This window comes from Oncorhynchus gorbuscha, linkage group LG10 (genome assembly GCF_021184085.1).
Source record: "Oncorhynchus gorbuscha isolate QuinsamMale2020 ecotype Even-year linkage group LG10, OgorEven_v1.0, whole genome shotgun sequence".
Classification (NCBI taxonomy): domain Eukaryota; kingdom Metazoa; phylum Chordata; class Actinopteri; order Salmoniformes; family Salmonidae; genus Oncorhynchus; species Oncorhynchus gorbuscha.
In genome coordinates, this window is record NC_060182.1 from 35,516,887 (window position 1) to 35,531,776 (window position 14,890).

Below are 14,890 nucleotides of genomic sequence, written 5' to 3' on the forward strand. Positions count from 1 at the left end.
AAACATGATGCCTATGACTTTCCCTCTAAAGGCAGCTAGGCCAGGGTTTCCCCATCTGTGGCTCCTCCCATGGAGAAGGTGTCAGCATAGCCCCAGTATAAAACAAATAATGAATCTTTTCTGGGGTGTGAAAACTCAAACCAGTGCCATCCGATGGTTCACTCTGACAGTACGGTACAGTGCGGCATACTTGCTTTGTTTTTGATTTGTTGGTCACTTTACTCTGCCTTGTGTTAGATTTTGAAATGTGCTTAGTATGTTGCAGATCACCTCGTATCAAATGTAAGACACTTGGTGGTCTATTGTCTTCCTGTAGGCTTTCTGAAACAATATTTGCATTCGGACTCTGGCACACATGCAAGAAATGATCTTTCTGATCTCAAAATATAGTTTACATCTATTCTTTTCACTTGCGTTACTGAAAAATCTAATCTTAATGGTCTGTCATTTGAAAAAAGATATTTCATTTTGAACATGCAACCCATCCAGTGTTTTAGTTCAGTATTACCATGGTCTTTGTAGTGTGAGACGGGTTGACGTGTGACTGACCACGTGCCTCTAGTTTGTAAGATTGGTTATCTAGCTCTGTTCAGACAGAATGGCACTGGACCGACCTACCTCTCTCAAGGTTAGATTAGGAACCCAGCAGAACATGAGAGGTTTATACTCAGGAAATAAGGGTGCTTAATTCAACCTTACTTCTTTCTAACCACTGCCTATGTATTATAGTTGTGTGATATTCATAGACCTTCCTAGTATATGGATGCCACCTCAAACGATGCTCTGTGAGTGTCCTTTGAGTAGCCAGGGAAGAGTACCAGTCAGTTTTTCCTATCTTGCCAACTCTTAATGGAATTGTCACACCAAAGTCATGTTTACCTTGACAATAACAGCCATGGAGTTGGCAAGAGCTCCTGAAACCTGAAACCCCACCTCTTTAAGGAATACCTAGGATAGGATAAGTAATCCTTCTCACCCCCCCCCCCTTTAAGATTTAGATGCACTATTGTAAAGTGACTGTTCTACTGGATGTCATAAGGTGAATGCACCAATTTGTAAGTCGCTCTGGATAAGAGCGTCTGCTAAATGACTTAAAATGTAAATTAAAGACAAATTTTTGAGCAATGTTATGTCATTTTATCAATGCAATGTAATCTCTCATTCACACCTCAGTGCAGCTGCATGGATACTAGCATCAATTCTTGGCCTGTCTAACTAACCCCAGATTGGCTGAAACCATGCAACAAGAGCGCCCACGCTATGTGATCAACAGGCCAGCCTACTCCCTCCCAGACTTTGATGGGGAGTTTGACAAGAAGAAACGGACCTTCCCCATAGGAGAGAAAGTGAAGAAATGCTTCAGGTACAGCGTTTACATTCTGCTGACTATCAAAAGCCCACAACTGTTTATGTCTTTTCATGAGTCAATAAAGCTCACCTAACAACACTTGAGTACTTTCATTACGACATCTACATTTTAAACCAGTATGTTCCCCTTGAGAGAACTGAGCTGGTACTATACCAAATAAAGAGGAGCCAGCTATGAGGCCATAGGGTGACTGTTCTAACCAGGCTTGCATGCTGATGCATGTTATTAGGTGCTCTGGGTCTCGACTCAAGTCCCTGCTGTTCAGACACCTGCCTATCCTGAGCTGGCTGCCCAAGTACAAGGTGAAGGAGAACCTGCTGTGTGATGTCATTAGCGGGGTCAGCGCAGGCACCATTCAGGTTCCTCAGGGTTTGTCAGTCTCCTCCTTCTGGTGTCTCATCATTTGAGCTGTTGTCCTGCTATATATTATCTCAGATGGGAGTTGGAAGCAGAATAGTTTCCTAGTGATGTTTTTAACGTTACAATTTATTATCAAGAGTTTTGATTAATTCAATTCATGAGTCATGTTCTGTACAGGCATGGCGTTTGCTCTGCTGGCTAACCTGCCTCCTGTCAATGGCCTCTACTCCTCCTTCTTTCCTCTCATCCCCTACTTCTTCATGGGCACTGCTCACCAAATGGTCCCAGGTACTGTAAATCTACTGTAAATCTACATGTAAAAGGATAATTGAAGACTTTAGATGAAACACTAGATATCCTTAACGTGTGATGTAATTGAGTGATCTCTATGTCCAGGTACTTTTGCTGTGCTCAGTATAATGGTGGGAATGGTGTGTCTGAGTCTGGCCCCTGAGTCTGACTTCAGCCACTTCAATGCCACCCTCAATGCTACACTAGTGGATGAGGACAGGATGAACGAGGTTCGACTGGGCATCTCTGGAACACTGGCCTGTCTCACTGCCATCATCCAGGTATTGCCTGAGGGCCACATAGAGGCTTAGTTCATCATTGTACAGTGTCAATACAATACGTTACTTTCGTGTGGTATTGTGAAAATAATATTGTCTTCATAATTGTAAGTGACCTGGGACACAAATTCTATCTGAGCAGATGGGACTGGGCCTAATGCAGTTTGGCTTCGTGGCCATCTACTTGTCTGAGTCGTTCATCAGGGGCTTCATGACGGCTGCAGGCCTGCAGATCCTCATCTCTGTACTGAAGTACATCTTTGGTATTAAAGTACCTCCCTACAGTGGACCACTTGCAACCATATATGTAAGTATCCCATATGCATGCAGAACTACACTACTACTTACACTAACCATGATGCCCCTCTCTATAGTTTCTAAAAGTTGCCAAAATGATGTCCCTTTTTGTCCCAGACTCTAAAAGATATTTTTTATGGCCTGCCTGACACCAACATAGCCTCGCTGGTCTTTGCTCTGGTCAGTAGTGTGGTACTCATCACAGTGAAGGAGCTGAGTGCACGCTTCCGTCACAAACTGCCTTTCCCCATCCCCATGGAGATCATTGTTGTGAGTAATCGAGGAGACTAATCTGTTCCTCTTATGCTATGCTATGCTGTGCTGTGCTATGCTATGCTATGCTATGCTATGCTATGCTATGCTCTGGAGTTGTAAGACCAATATAAATGGTTAAACCATAACATCCATTTGCACAGGTGGTAGTGGCCACAGCCATATCAGGTCCCCTGGACCTGCCTGAGAAGTATCACATGGACATAGTGGGAGAAATTCCCCTAGGGTAAGGGGGAGAGAATATTACCAGAAAAGTTTATTGTTATGGTTTGCTATTATGGCTATTTTACAGTCTATCCTTACACAGTAGATTCTGTGGTCCCAACCTCTTCTTCTAGATTTCCTGCTCCGATCCTCCCAACAGTGATTCAGTGGGATGACATGCTGAGCACAGCCTTCTCCCTAGCTATCGTGGGCTATGTGATCAACCTGGCTATGGGCAGGACACTGGCAGCAAAGCATGGCTACGATGTGGATCCCAACCAGGTATGAATAGGGGACAAGCATGTCTTCGTCTTTTTTTCTTCAAATGAGATGAAAACCCCATTTTGTTCCATTAAAAAAAAAATGTAATGCCATCAAATCCCTGTCTAAGCTGTCTGACTATAGTCTCCATTACTCATCATAGTGTACTATAAACACTGATAGGAGTGTGCGTTTCTGTGCAGGAGATGTTGGCTCTGGGCTGCAGTAACTTCTTGGGGTCTTTCTTCAAGATCCATGTGATCTGCTGTGCTCTGTCTGTCACCTTGGCGGTAGACAATGCTGGGGGAACATCACAGGTCAGACACAGGGAGCCAGTGAGGCAGGACCACGTAGAAACGTTGCACGGCACTTGACAACACAGTATTCACTGAACATACCTCTCACTTTTTACGCCTAACAATTCACTTAATAATCGTTCAATTGTTCATTTGCTTTCTGGTTGACTGACTAACATAACGTACCAAGTTTCATAAGAGCTCTGTTCAGTACACAACAGTATGTAATATGGTGGTCTTGTCTCAATAATCAATCTCTCCTCTACTTTCCTCTTCACAGTTTGCCAGTCTGTGTGTGATGCTGGTGGTCATGGTCACCATGCTGGCCTTGGGGGCTTTCCTCAAACCACTACCAAAGGTGAGGACCTTTATTTCAGTGCATTAAATAAAAGATAAGAACAGTGACGTACAGCAGGTGTTCTCAACCTTTTCCATGCCGGGGCCCACTGAAGCGCTTTCAAATCAGGGACCCCCTGAAAGCTCTCTGAGGCCTCCCAGGCATCCTAGACCCCTGGTTGAGAATCACTGACATACAGTAGCTCTGAAGGTAGAAAATCAAAAGAAGTCTTTGTTTCATCTTATATCATGCACGTTCATGATCTACAAATAACATGTCGAAGGTAGCGAGTGTTTTAATCACCATTAATTCCTGTAGTCTGTGCTGGGAGCCCTGATAGCGATCAACCTGAAGAACACTCTGCTGCAACTCTCTGACCCATATTACCTCTGGAAGAAGAGCAAACTGGACTGTGTGAGTCAAATAATCCACATGTTATACGTGTCAGCTCTGGCGACGATACTCAAACACTGTCAAATCTAAATCAAATCAAATCAAATTTTATTTGTCACATACACATGGTTAGCAGATGTTAATGCGAGTGTAGCGAAATGCTTGTGCTTCTAGTTCCGACAATGCAGTGATAACCAACAAGTAATCTAACTAACAATTCCAAAACTACTGTCTTATACACAGTGTAAGGGGATAAGGAACATGTACATAAGGATATATGAATGAGTGATGGTACAGAACAGCATACAGTAGATGGTATCGAGTACAGTATATACATATGAGATGAGTGTGTAGACAAAGTAAACAAAGTGGCATAGTTAAAGTGGCTAGTGATACATGTGTTACATAAGGATGCAGTCGATGTTGTAGAGTACAGTATATACATATGCATATGAGATGAATAATGTAGGGTAAGTAACATTATATAAGGTAGCATTGTTTAAAGTGGCTAGTGATATATTTACATCATTTCCATCAATTCCCATTATTAAAATGGCTGGAGTTGGGTCAGTCTACTGCTGTAATGATCCTGTATCTTGTCCAGTGTGTGTGGGTGGTGTCCTTTTTAGCCACCTTCTTCCTGAGTTTGCCTTATGGAGTTGCCATTGGAGTCAGCTTCTCCGTCCTCGTGGTTATTTTCCAGACCCAGTTGTAAGTAAAACAACATTGATTGCCCAATAAAAGTCACAAACGGGAACATTTGCTACAGTCATCTGTTTTATAAAGGTACAACAATGATATTATATATGATATTTTGTTCTTCACAGTCGAAATGGTTCAGAGATGGCTCAGATCATGGACACAGATCTCTACAAAAATCCCAAGATTTACAGCAAGGTAGTGAAACATTGTATTCACCATTTACTTTGGATTTATGTTTGTGTCTTCTTTCATAGCAAGGTTTTATGAATGTGAATCTATCCAATGGAATGGAGACATTTTTATTTATTTTTTCTATAGGTGAAATGTGTAGAGGGGGTGAAAATAGTGAACTACTGCTCCCCTCTCTATTTTGCCAATGCAGAGATATTCAGACAAAAAGTCATCAAAAAGGTACTTTAATGACTATAGGATGGCCATATCCCTCTTTCTGCCATGCAAAGTCAATTATGTTTAGACTCGTTTCCCATATGGTGTGTTTGTTTATGTGTGTTTGTGCGTAGACTGGATTGGACCCAAGTAAACTTCTCTTAGCCAGGAAGAAGTTTCTGAAGAAGCAGCAGAAGGAGTTAGAAGGGCAAAACAAGAAGACCAAGAAGAAGAAGCCCTGCTCTTTGGTAACCATGAAGTCTCAGGTGAGAGGTCAGAGGTCAGAGGTCAAGGGGCATCAGGTCAAAGGGCATTCATGCATTAACATGGACAGAGTTACTTTAAACTAGCTATCTTATGTTGACTATTTTGTTGTTATGTCCTCCCCCATGTCCAGACCATATCACAGATAGAGCTTCAGAATGACTTTGACATTGGTGACAGCAATCCTTACCCGCCACCATCACCAACCAACTATGTCAACTTCCACTGTAGTGACATTGAGCTGGGCGAGCAGCCTCCTGACCCAGACCAACCAAGTTCCTCCCCTGTTACCCTGGACTCTCAACCCAGGCCCTTCCACACCCTCATCCTGGACCTGGCAGGGGTCTGCTTCATAGACCTCATGGGAATCAAAGTACTCATCAAGGTCAGACAGCTAGCCATTTGTTTTTTCTTTGTTTTCCCTTTATTTGGGTCCCCATTAGCTGAAGCCTTGGCTATTTGTTTGCTATTTTGCTAGCTGCAGTATAGGAATTGTGAGATGATGGGGGATACTACTGTATCCCATTTTTTAAATTTCTTTAAACAAGTCTGAAAGTGCAGGATGCATTTGAACATTTTCAGTGATATGCACTGCAGCTCTCATAGAATTGGTTGAGGCTTGATGTGTGCTGTTATGCGCTTGTTGTTCACAGATGAACTCAAGCTATGAGATGCTGGGGATCAAGCTTTACTTGGCCAATGTTCAAGGTAAGATCTAGTCTTCATGACGTAGCGAGGTGACTTTCAAATGTAGTCATGGCAACAGAATCTTACTTGCAGGAGAAAAAGCTGAGTCACTGTGCGCAAACTAAGGGCACATTGAAGATTACATAGAACACAGTTAATGGTTCAAATTCAATCTCAGCATGACCATAATAGGGTCTAGAATTTTCAATTTCCTTCTCTTTCTCACTTTTTCCTATTGAGATAAAGAGGTGATTCATCAAAGGGAATAGCGCAGGTTGGCATTCATTCACAAAGTGTTCTCTGTTCTTCTGCTGAATCACATATGCAATGCCTTGGGCTTCCTGATCCAAAAGAATGTTTAAGGTCATTTGAGCTCCACAACGTTGGGTGGAAAATTCAGTCCCTTAACACAAAAGCCCATGTCTGTCACATTACTTACACAGAAAATCCTAGTATCATAGAGGGCATGCAACGTCCCTAAGCTCTCTAGTTTTTCTCCTTGTATTATTTTGTTGGTTTCTGGTGTGTGTGTTTTACAGCACAGGTGTACGAGGAGCTGGAGGGGGGAGGGGTGTTTGAGGAGGGCAATATCGCCCAAGGTCACCTCTTCCTCTCCGTCCATGACGCCATCCTCTGTGCCCAACAGAGGTCAAGAAACACCGAAACCTCTGAAAAGGCAGGTCCCACTTAATCCCACACCTTATCATTATGACCATGAATCACTTCACAGATCCTCATTTAGTAATGACAAAGTAAATCAAGAGGCAGGGGATTATTCTATGTAAATCATCTACACCCAGTACACATTAACTATGTCTTGTTTGCAATTTGGGCAAAGACAAAGACGAAACACTTCCTTCTGACTTATCCAATCAATAGGAAAAAAAAAACACTTCACAGAACGTCTGTGATTACCCAGTTAAGATTTGAAAAGATATATAAGGAAGAGATAGGTAGATACTGTTCTGACGTCTGGTGGGAATTTTCTTAGCTGTGCTCCTGGTACTCACCCTGCACATTCACTTGCTTCTCTTTTATTCAACCTCCACCACCTTATCTGGGGCAGTTAGTGTAAACAGGCAAATCACACAACACAAGTCCAGGGAAAACTTGGCACCACTACCTAGAACATCTACTTCTCAACTTCACTTTGTATCCTGTTGTTGCCAGAGGTCACGAGAAAGACAAGCCGTCTGTCTGTTTCTCCTTTATTTCCCCTCCCATTACCTCTATGGCCTCCTGGAACTAGAATGACCATGCTGATCACTGGTTCAGATGATGTCACAGACACAGCAGTTGAGTTCAAAAGAGCAGTGCAATTATAAAATACATGTGTAGATGATCACGTACTGTATGTGTGTGTAGTCCTGAGTTAGCTAGGTGTTAAGGAGAGGCTCCCTGACTGAAGCGTGTCTCTCTGTGGGGTTGCAGACAGAGAAAGAGAGGAAGGAGCTGGTCCTCTATATTCAGGAGGATGAGGAGAGGGATCTGGAGCAGGTACACTGACTAAATAAACCATTTATCACTGTTGTGGAGAATCTATCTCGATGAAGCAAACTGTAAAACAGGATGGTTCCCGTTTACTAATCGTTAGGTTACCTATCGACCCAGAGTCATTCTGAATCATCCTTTATCTCTCCACAGGAACTGTTTTGAACATGGGATTTTTTACTACTGAATGTATGGAGAGTGTATGAAAAGAATGAAGATCTAGGAAAATGTTCATTTAGGTTGATAATAAACCAAACAAAAAAGTGTTGTCTGAACAGTCCATTTCTGCATCTCAACGATTGTGTGTTGTGCAAATAGTTCTTAGATGATCTCAAAAATCATGATAATAAGCACGTGACAGTCTATACTGTAAAAAATATCTGTAGTGACTGAACAGCTGGTCTCACTATTCAGGTTTCCATCCAACCTTTGTCATGTGAGTAAAAGCGCACGTCAGATAAAAACATGTCATGATAGGCCCAATGGAAACTTTCCAAATGTCGACAAAAAACAAAATACTCTAGACAAGGTGGGATATTAATTATGCAATAAATGTTGGCGGAAACGCTTTTATGTGCAAATGTTTTTATAATAACCATCACATGGAAGTAAACTTGGAGTCACGCAATGACATGTGTGGTCCTCCCACTGTGACTTGTCTGGAAAGCAGGCAGTGTATTAGGCTACAAATGAAATAAGTTATGAACTTCACAAGGTGGGGAAAGTGAAAGGTGGTGAGCTTGATGCTCCTTTCCAATAAATATTGAGGGTCTTATCCTGGAGACATGATGATCGATGCTTGGCTGCCGTTTGACAATTACAAATAATCTTGCTCTTTTTGCCAATAATAATCTCATCATGTAGGCCCCTCAAACTCAACTCTGGACCTCGAAGCCAGTTCCACTGTGTTTTTTCATGGTTCCATTCTGATCAGGGACTGATTTGGACCTGGGACACCAGGTGGGTGGAATTAATTATCAGGTAGAACAGAGAACCAGTAGGCTACAGACCTCATCGTGTAAGGGTTGAATGCCCCTGGTAAACCCCAAGGAAACAAAATACATCATTAAATACCTAAATACTACATCCGCTGAAGATTTCCATTGTATGCGCATAACGGGTAGTTGTCAACATGGACCAATCTCCCTCTAGTGGAATATGATGTAACACAACACTGAAACAATCAAATGTTTGAAACAAACTTTTTATTGAATTAATAATATTCAATTACTAAACGTGTTGCAAAAGCATACAATGTAAAAATCAAACGACATCTATCTTATTGTACAGTTGTGGTGTTTTCCTGCTCTATTTTAAAAGCTGTCAAATATAGATCAGTGTGACAAAACAGAATGTGGACTTTCTTGGCACAGCTTCACAAAAACAACCTGAGCGATCATTTTCCTCGATCCTACTTTCTTGCCCTGTCAGATGTGAGTTCCCACCAGGATGTCACAACATGAATGTGGCAGCAGGTAAGCAACATCGTAGGCTTATTCAAATGTAAAATCTCCTCGGTATAAATGGTAGCCTTGCCTTTACATTAGATATTGGTACTGTAGAGTAGTCGCACATTGCTGAACTATTGCTCTCTTCCATTTAGTTTTTGTTTGGTTCAGCCTGGTGGTCACTAAAGCCATTTGTACTCTGGAAGAGTACCGCCTGGTATGCTATGTGAACAGCAGGACCCAGCACCATCCTGACATGCTTGCCTTCAGCCTGGACATGGCTGACCCATCCCTCTGCACTCATATCATCATGGCCTACATGGACCTGGACCAGGACACATCACACCCTTCACACAGGAGGACAAGAACCTCTGCAACTCCCTCAACATGCTCAAAGAGGGGTGTGTGTGTGTGTTACTACCACAACCATCAGGTTGTATAATTCCATCTCTTCTCTGCCCTCCACCAGGAACCCAGATCTGAAAACTCTGCTTGCTGTTGGGGGAAGGAACTCTACGGACACCAGGTCAGTACCCCACTCACACGTAGAGTAATAATTGTAAGTGCTTTTGGAATTGAAAAGTTTTCTCCCAAGCAGTAACGTTCAACTATCCCTCCATCATAGGCTCCTAAAAATGTCCCCTGACAACACCAGGAGGAAGACGTTTGTCCAGTCTGTTCTGAAACACCTGAGGCAGGAGGGCTTTGATGGACTGGATGTGGTGTGGCAACCTCACTCTGATTCTAATGTAGCACAGGGGGGAAACATGTATTCACTAATCTGCTCAAGGTAAGAGCTGAGCTGACTTCATGTTTGCATTTTCATTTGATGTTGTGAGAAGCGTGTGTGTGTGTGTGTGTGTGTGTGTGTGTGTGTGTGTGTGTGTGTGTGTGTGTGTGTGTGTGTGTGTGTGTGTGTGTGTGTGTGTGTGTGTGTGTGTGTGTGTGTGTGTGTGTGTGTGTGTGTGTGTGTGTGTGTGTGCGAACGTAGGAGCTGCGTAGAGGAATTCAGGAGGAGGCTCGTGTCTCAGGGATTGAGGCCCTGCTCCTCTCCACAGCAGTGTCCGGCCTGGAGGACTATGCCAGAGAGGCCTACGATGCACATTCCTTCCCCCAGTGAGTCCACACACAGCACCAGGGAGTATGGGACTATGGTGGAGAGAGACACTCACCTCTCACAGTTTTAGATTGACGTCTGATACAGTAAAAGGGACATTACGAACGGCATAATCATGTAACATTGTCATTCACTGAAGTACTTGTTGATAGACCACACCACATATTATTTTACAGCTATTCCATGTGATGAAAAATGTTCCTAAGAAGGTAATCCTGACTTTTGACCCTGTAGGTATGTTGACTTCATCTCCTTGGTGACCTCTGACCTCCATGGGCCACTGGAGGGAATGTCAGGTCACATCAGTCCATTGTTCAGCCGGAAGCATCCAGCTATGGACACACCTCAGAGAGAAGTTCTCACTACAGTTCAGTACAAATAAATGACTTCATAATTTTATTCCTGATGGGTAGAGCTGATTGAAATCACTTGGACACCAAGTTTGTTTCTGCTGGTTTTACTTGTCATGATTTCCAAAGAACATGTTATGTTTGTTAGTCTCTTCTATTGATTCTTTATGCCGTACTGTTTTCCCAGCACCAAGTGCAGTACTGGCTCTCTCAGGGAGTGGATTCCCAGAAGCTGACTCTGGGGTTCCCTGCCTACTCCCCTGTACCCCGAATCCTGAGGAACAAGATAAATTCTGACAAGGAAGACACAGAGCTACAAGAGGACGCAGCGGAATATACTGAGACTGATACTACTGTACCTGTTATGGCCTACCATGAGGTAAAACGCATACCTGGTGCAATAGGAACCCTGTTACGGTTCAAGTGTCAATAAAGTTTGTTCCAACTTTGCTGACATTCCTGACAGGTTCTGTCTCTATGCTCCACGCTATAGGTGTGTCAGTACCTCAAAAGTGGGGCGGTGGTGACATTTGATAAGAGCAAGAAGCTGATACAGGCACATGAATACGACCACTGGCTGAACTTTGAATATATACATATCCTGAGGGAGAAGGTACATGTTTACATCAGTACAGCATCTGTGCAACACATTTCCTGTCTTTATATATCAAGCAAGCCGATACAGTTGCATTACATTGTCACTTTATTTGACGGGGACAATGCACATTAATCAACCCATTTTGTAATTATGCCAGGTTCAGCCAGCCGACTAACTTTGATCCGATAACTATCATAGCTATGTGTAAAATTCCTTCCTGCTCCTCTGCAGATGAGAGCGCTGCAGCGTCAGGAGCTGGGTGGAGCCATGGTGTGGTCTCTGGATCGGGACGACTTCACGGGGACGTTGTGTGGCAAAGGTCGCTTCCCGTTCACCAGACTGCTCAAAGGTCGCTTCCCGTTCACCAGACTGCTCAAAGGTCGCTTCCCGTTCACCAGACTGCTCAAAGGTCGCTTCCCGTTCACCAGACTGCTCAAAGGTCGCTTCCCGTTCACCAGACTGCTCAAAGGTCGCTTCCCGTTCAACAGACTGCTCAAAGGTCGCTTCCCGTTCAACAGACTGCTCAAAGGTCACTTCCCGTTCACCAGACTGCTCAAAGGTCGCTTCCCGTTCACCAGACTGCTCAAAGGTCACTTCCCGTTCACCAGACTGCTCAAAGGTCGCTTCCCGTTCACCAGACTGCTCAAAGGTCGCTTCCCGTTCACCAGACTGCTCAAAGCGTCGCTTCTCAGGGATAAGGGGCCACGACATCATGAACGCCACCACCGCTCACGCCACCGTCATCACCATCGCCATCCACATCGTCATGGTGGTTTCCTTTCCCGTGACAGCCATCGCACTGGTTACCATTTCCATTGTCACCGTCACCTTGACCGTCACAACATTTAATCACACAGTGGAGTGTGACTGTAACGTAACTCACTACACTGGCAAGACTCAACATACCATCCCTGGGGTGGCAGGTAGTGTAGTGGTCAGAGCATTGGACTAGTAACCGAAAGGTTGCAAGATCGAATCCCCGAGCCGCCGAGGTAAAAATCTGTCGTTCTGCCCCTGAACAAGGCAGTAACCCACTGTTCCTAGGAAAATAAGAATTAGTTTTAACTGACTTGCCGAGTTAAAGGTAAAATAAAAAAAAAATAAACATCCCTGCAAGAATATATTAGCATATGTTTTTTTTATATGGTAGCTCAGGTTGGACTGTTTGTTGGCTCTGTGAGTGATTTCTGTCATGGTATAGTAGAGATGAGGCTCTAGATTTATCTTCATAACTTGCACTCTGTCCTCTATGGTGGAATACTATGCGTTAATTGTATTGTTTTATGACAAATTTTACTGCTTTACAAATAATAAACTGAATGGCTCCATTTTCATGGCCTAATATAACGTTTTGATATACCATTAAATGACTAATTGTTTTCAGGTTGTTTGCAGTTGACTTTCACTGCAGCCTCTCCGTAGTTTAGAAAAATGGTAATATCTTCCTTAGCAGTACTGCACTCCGATGCCAGGGGGCAGTATACTACAGTGTAAGGCGATCACAAATCGGTCCGTATGGTCCGGGGAAATCACAAAGGAGATTTCGCCTACAAAAAGTGTCTAGTGAAGTTGCTGACCAAGCCCATCTGCTGCATGGTGAGACAGTGGTCTTTCTGTAATTAACACCCAGTCTGAGTGTCCATTGAAGGACGCAGCTGTGGAGAGGAGAGAGCACTCTGCTCTGCCTTGTCCCCATGGAGACCTAGCTGACTCTATAGAAGGGCAATGCAGGCTGGAGAGCAAGGGGAGGAACTTGGCATCAGCAGTTTCACATGGCTTTTGTTTCCCTGGACTCATCTGTTTAATAGTACGCTATTACAGCGCATTTGGAAAGTATTCAGACCCCTTTCCTTTTATACATTTTGTTACATTACAGCCTTATTCTGAAATGGATCAAAATAAAAAATGAATCTCAATCTATACACTAACCCATAATGACAAAGTGAAAACATTTTTTTTATTTTTTAGAAATGTCTGCGAATTTATTACAAATAAAAATCAATTACCTTATTACATAGTAGTAGTTTTCATGTCAGAGCAAAAACCAAGCCATGAGGTTGAAGGAATTGTCTGTAGAGCTGCGAGACAGGATAGTGTTGAGGCACAGATCTGGGGAAGGGTACAAAAACATTTCTGCAGCATTGAAGGTCCCCAAGAACACAGTGGCCTCCATCATTCTTAAATGGAAGAAGTTTAGAACCACCAAGACTTCCTAGAGCTGGCCGCTCGGCCAAATAGCAATCAAGGGAGAAGGGCTTTGGTCAGGGAAGTGACCAAGAACCCAATGGTCACTCTGACAGAGTTCCTCTGTGGAGATGGGAGAACCTTCCATAAGGACGACCAACTCTGCAGCACTCTACCAATCAGGCCTTTATGGTACAGTGGCCAGACGGAAGCCACTCCTCAGTAAAATGCACATGACAGCCAGCTTGGAGTTTGCTGAAAGGACCTACAAGGACAGAGCGATCCTTGATGAAAACCTGCTCCATAGTGTCCAGGAACTCAGACTGGGGCTAAGGTTCACCTTCCAACAGGACAACAACCTTAAGCACACAGCCAAGTGGCTTCGGGACAGGTCTCTGAATGTCCTTGAGTGGCCCAGCCAGAGCCCAGACTTGAACCCGATCTAACATCTCTGGAGAGACCTGAAAATGGCTGTGCAGCGACACTCCTCATCCAACCTGACCGAGCTTAAGAGTATCTGCAGAGAAGAATGGGAGAAACTCCCCAAATATAGTTGTGCCAAACTTGTAGCGTCATACCCAAGAAGACTCGAGGCTTTAATCACTGCAAAAGGTGCTTCAACAAAGGATTTTAAAAAATACATTTTCAAACATGTCTAAACCTATTTTTTTCTCTAGTCGTTATGGGGTATTGTGTGTGTAGATTAATGAGGGGGGTAAAACTATTTAATCCATTTTAGAATGAGGCTGTAATGTAACAAAATGTGGAAAAAGTGAAGGGGTCTGAATACTTTCCCAATGCACTGTATGTCCTTATTGGGTTGATATGTAATCTAGTAGTCTCTATGTAGTGTGTGGGCTTGCTCTGGAGCCTAAATGAGCATACAAGTCGCAGTGGTGGGTAGTATATGTAGTATATGTAGTGTGTGGGCTTGCTCTGGAGCCTAAATGAGCATAACTTGACAATTTGCTAATGTTATTACTGAATATGAGGAGAAGAGAACACAAACACACAACTCTGAGAAAACACCCCTTGGCTTGTATACTCTCAACAGAGAGAAGTGCTCTAAGTTTGACAGCAGTTTTAAGCCATTTTGCATGCTGCTATGGCCAAGAATAGTCTTATCTGAAAGCAGTAAGTAATATATGATTACATTATGTATTCATATATTAGTATAGATGCATCCACACTCATATTAAGTGCATGTCCAAGGGGACTACAGTGCCACCAACCCACTTAAGGTTTAGCAGTTGTGGCAGACCTCCAGTGGTCTAGCACTTGGGCTGGATGTTGAAGCGACGAT

General features: G+C 43.4%; 2 protein-coding genes across 2 annotated transcripts; both read left to right on the top strand.

Moving 5' to 3' along the window:
* The first annotated feature begins 56 nt into the window (after positions 1 to 56).
* LOC124045983 (solute carrier family 26 member 9-like) lies at positions 57 to 8,459 on the top strand. Its single transcript, XM_046365862.1, has 20 exons — positions 57 to 1,363; positions 1,599 to 1,738; positions 1,907 to 2,017; positions 2,126 to 2,301; positions 2,441 to 2,605; positions 2,713 to 2,865; positions 3,012 to 3,094; positions 3,207 to 3,354; positions 3,537 to 3,650; positions 3,910 to 3,987; positions 4,285 to 4,380; positions 4,964 to 5,070; positions 5,187 to 5,256; positions 5,380 to 5,472; positions 5,583 to 5,714; positions 5,846 to 6,097; positions 6,366 to 6,420; positions 6,939 to 7,075; positions 7,831 to 7,896; positions 8,044 to 8,459. The coding sequence occupies exons 1-20, from the start codon at positions 1,239 to 1,241 to the stop codon at positions 8,053 to 8,055; spliced, it is 2,313 nt and encodes a 770-aa protein (XP_046221818.1). The 5' UTR covers positions 57 to 1,238; the 3' UTR covers positions 8,056 to 8,459.
* A 1,846-nt stretch (positions 8,460 to 10,305) lies between these two features.
* Positions 10,306 to 12,252, top strand: LOC124046881. Its single transcript, XM_046367661.1, has 4 exons — positions 10,306 to 10,454; positions 10,690 to 11,184; positions 11,299 to 11,418; positions 11,635 to 12,252. The coding sequence occupies exons 2-4, from the start codon at positions 11,170 to 11,172 to the stop codon at positions 12,250 to 12,252; spliced, it is 753 nt and encodes a 250-aa protein (XP_046223617.1). The 5' UTR covers positions 10,306 to 10,454; positions 10,690 to 11,169.
* The last annotated feature ends 2,638 nt before the right edge of the window (positions 12,253 to 14,890 follow it).